General features: G+C 68.8%; 2 protein-coding genes across 2 annotated transcripts in view; one reads left to right on the top strand and one right to left on the bottom strand.

The window, feature by feature from the left end:
* PKD1 (polycystin 1, transient receptor potential channel interacting) overlaps nucleotides 1-2,305 on the top strand; it is a 42,931-nt gene extending 40,626 nt beyond the window's left edge. Inside the window, 4 exon segments of the mRNA XM_027771007.1 lie at nucleotides 45-335; nucleotides 407-541; nucleotides 613-918; nucleotides 1,014-2,305. Coding sequence (XP_027626808.1) covers nucleotides 45-335; nucleotides 407-541; nucleotides 613-918; nucleotides 1,014-1,460 — 1,179 coding nt within the window. The 3' untranslated portion in view covers nucleotides 1,461-2,305.
* A 2-nt stretch (nucleotides 2,306-2,307) lies between these two features.
* TSC2 (TSC complex subunit 2) overlaps nucleotides 2,308-2,532 on the bottom strand; it is a gene marked incomplete in the record, with an annotated part of 41,534 nt that continues 41,309 nt past the window's right edge. The window contains 1 exon segment of the mRNA XM_027770987.1: nucleotides 2,308-2,501. Within this exon segment, the coding sequence (XP_027626788.1) occupies nucleotides 2,363-2,501 (139 nt within the window).

The following is a 2,532-nucleotide window of genomic DNA, read 5'->3' as shown; positions in this document are numbered from 1 at the left end:
GCCCCTGGCCTTGACCCCCGCCCCCACCCCACCCCTCCACGTAGGTCTGCCTGCTGCTGTTTGCGCTGTACTTCTCCGTGACCGAGGTTCGCGCCTGGCGCGCGGAGGGGCGCGCACGCCTGGGGAAACCTCGGGCCTGGGCGCAGTGGCTACTGGTGGCCCTGACGGCGGCTGCGGCACTTGTGGGTCTGGCCCACCTGGGGGCCGCCGATCGCCAGTGGACCCGCTTTGTGCGAGGCCGCCTGCGTCGCTTCACCAGCTTCGACCAGGTGGCGCAGCTGAGCGCTGGGGCCCGCGGGCTGGCGGCCTCCCTGCTCTTCCTGCTGTTGGTCAAGGTGAGGCCCGGACTGTGCTGGGGGGCTGAGCGCAGACCCACAGGCCGCAGGCTGACGGCCCCTGCCCGCAGGCCTCCCAGCAGCTGCGCTTCGTGCGACAGTGGTCCGTTTTTGGCAAGACGCTGTGCAGAGCCGTGCCGGAGCTCGCGGGGGCCGCCTTGGGCCTGGTGGTGCTCAGTGCTGCCTCCGCCCAGCTGGCTGTTCTGGTAGGTGTCAGCTGGGGCATGGGGAGGCCGGCTGGGTCTGGCCACAGCCCTCACCATGCCCCCGCCCACAGCTCGCGGCCTCCTGCGTGGACTCCCTTCGGAGCGTGGCCCACACGCTCTTGCTGCTGTGCCCCAGGGCTGGGGGCCCCACCCTGTGCGCCAACGAGGCCTGGTACCTGTCCCCCATGCTGTGTGTGGGCCTGTGGGCCCTGCGGCTGTGGGGGGCCCTGAGGCTGGGGGCTGTCCTCCTGCGGTGGCCGTACCACACACTGCGCGGGGACCTCTACCGGCCGGCCTGGGAGCCACAGGACCATGAGATGGTGGAGCTGTTCTTGCGCCGGCTGAGCCTCTGGCTGGGCTTCAGCAAAGTCAAGGAGGTGGGTACGGCCCAGAGGGGGGGAGAGGGACGCACCCTGGGCCCAGGTGAGCCCAGGGTGCAGCCGGACTGACCGAGCCCCTGTGCCGCCCCCAGTTCCGCCACAAAGTCCGCTTTGAGGGCATGGAGCCGCTGCCCTCCCGCTCCTCCAGGGGCTCCAAGTCGTCCCCGGATGTGCCCCCACCCAGCGCCAGCTCCGATGCCTCCCACCTCTCCACCTGCTCCAGCCAGCTGGACAGGCTGGGCCGGCAGGGCCCCAGGGGAGAGCCGGAGCCTGAGCCCTCCCGCCTCCAGGCTGTGTTCGAGGCCCTGCTCATGCAGTTTGACCGCCTCAACCAGGCCACAGAGGACGTGTACCGGCTGGAGCAGCAGCTGCAAAGTCTGCGGGGCCGCGGGGGCTGCAGGGGCACTGCCTCCCCTGCCCCAGGCCTGTGGCCCCCTCTGCCCAACCACCTCGCTCGTGCCAGCAGGGGCATGGTCCCTACAGGCCCCAGCAGGGTACCCCTGCGGGCTAAGAACAAGGTCCACCCCTGCCACTCCTAGTGCCAGGACACCTGGGCCATGCCGCCTGGACCAGGGCGGACACCACTCAGTATTACGTCTTCCTGCTATGGAGGCTGCAGGGGGACGCACACCAGTGTCCGGCGGCCCTGCCCGCTGGGCTTCTGCACTTTAGAGGCTGCGTGGCCAGCAGGCCCCGGGGCCCCTCCCCAGCTCCCCGCCCGCGGGAGGCGCAGCAGTGTGGAGTATTTATTCCGGAGTCCTCAGGTACAGCGGGCTGGGCCCCGCCCTGGCAGACATCCCCCCAAGGATCCAGGCTTCAGGGAGGGCCCCTGCACCTCCACCCTCCTCCCCCTAAGTTATTACCTCTGCCACTCCCCGCACCCACCTCTGGCCGCGCTCACTGTGTATGGTAATTTATGGGGTTAAATGCGTATATTTTTGTATGTCGTTTTCACTAGGGCTGAGGGGGCAGAGACTACGAGATGGCCTCCCTTCCCCTAATGTCCGCTGTGCCAGGGCCCATGCCACAGGCACTGGGTCCCTGTTGGACCGGTGGCTCCCTCCGGGGTGTCACCTACAGCACAAGGTGTCACCCAGGCCTGCTGGGGCCTGGCCTGGGTGAAGGAGCGAGGCATGTGTGTGGAAGGATAGGGGTCCCCACATGGGCTCAAGGGGACTAGGAGACGACCTTGCCCAGGGGCCGGCTCCCAGGGCTCGGAAGGTGAGCATGGCAGCGTCTGAATGTGCATGAGCGTGCGAGGGCAGCAGGGCGGCCCTCTGCCAGGCCTCTGCTGCTGGGGGCACCCGTGGCCCGGCCGCAGCTATGGCCTTCGTCCCGCCCCAGAAAGCAGACAAAGTCGAATAAAGGAGCCTTCTGACTGCGACCTGGCCGTCAGTGGGACTGAGTTTATTTCATCCGCGCTCGGTGGCCAGGCCCTGCCTCACACAAACTCCGTGAAGTCGTCCACGGAGGAGAGGAGGCGCTTCCGCTGGCCTGTCTCATAGGCCGGCGTGGGCTCGGCCGGGACCTGTGCCGGGGCTTTGCTGTGGGCTGGAGGGTGCGCTTGCGCCAGTGGCAGGGTGGGGGTGGGGGGGTGGGGGTTCTCCCGGG

This window comes from Tupaia chinensis, unplaced genomic scaffold, assembly GCF_000334495.1.
Source record: "Tupaia chinensis unplaced genomic scaffold, TupChi_1.0 Scaffold000178_1, whole genome shotgun sequence".
Taxonomy (NCBI): Eukaryota; Metazoa; Chordata; class Mammalia; order Scandentia; family Tupaiidae; genus Tupaia; species Tupaia belangeri.
Note: the sequence above shows the minus strand (reverse complement) of the source record. Positions and strands in the feature narration are given on the sequence as shown.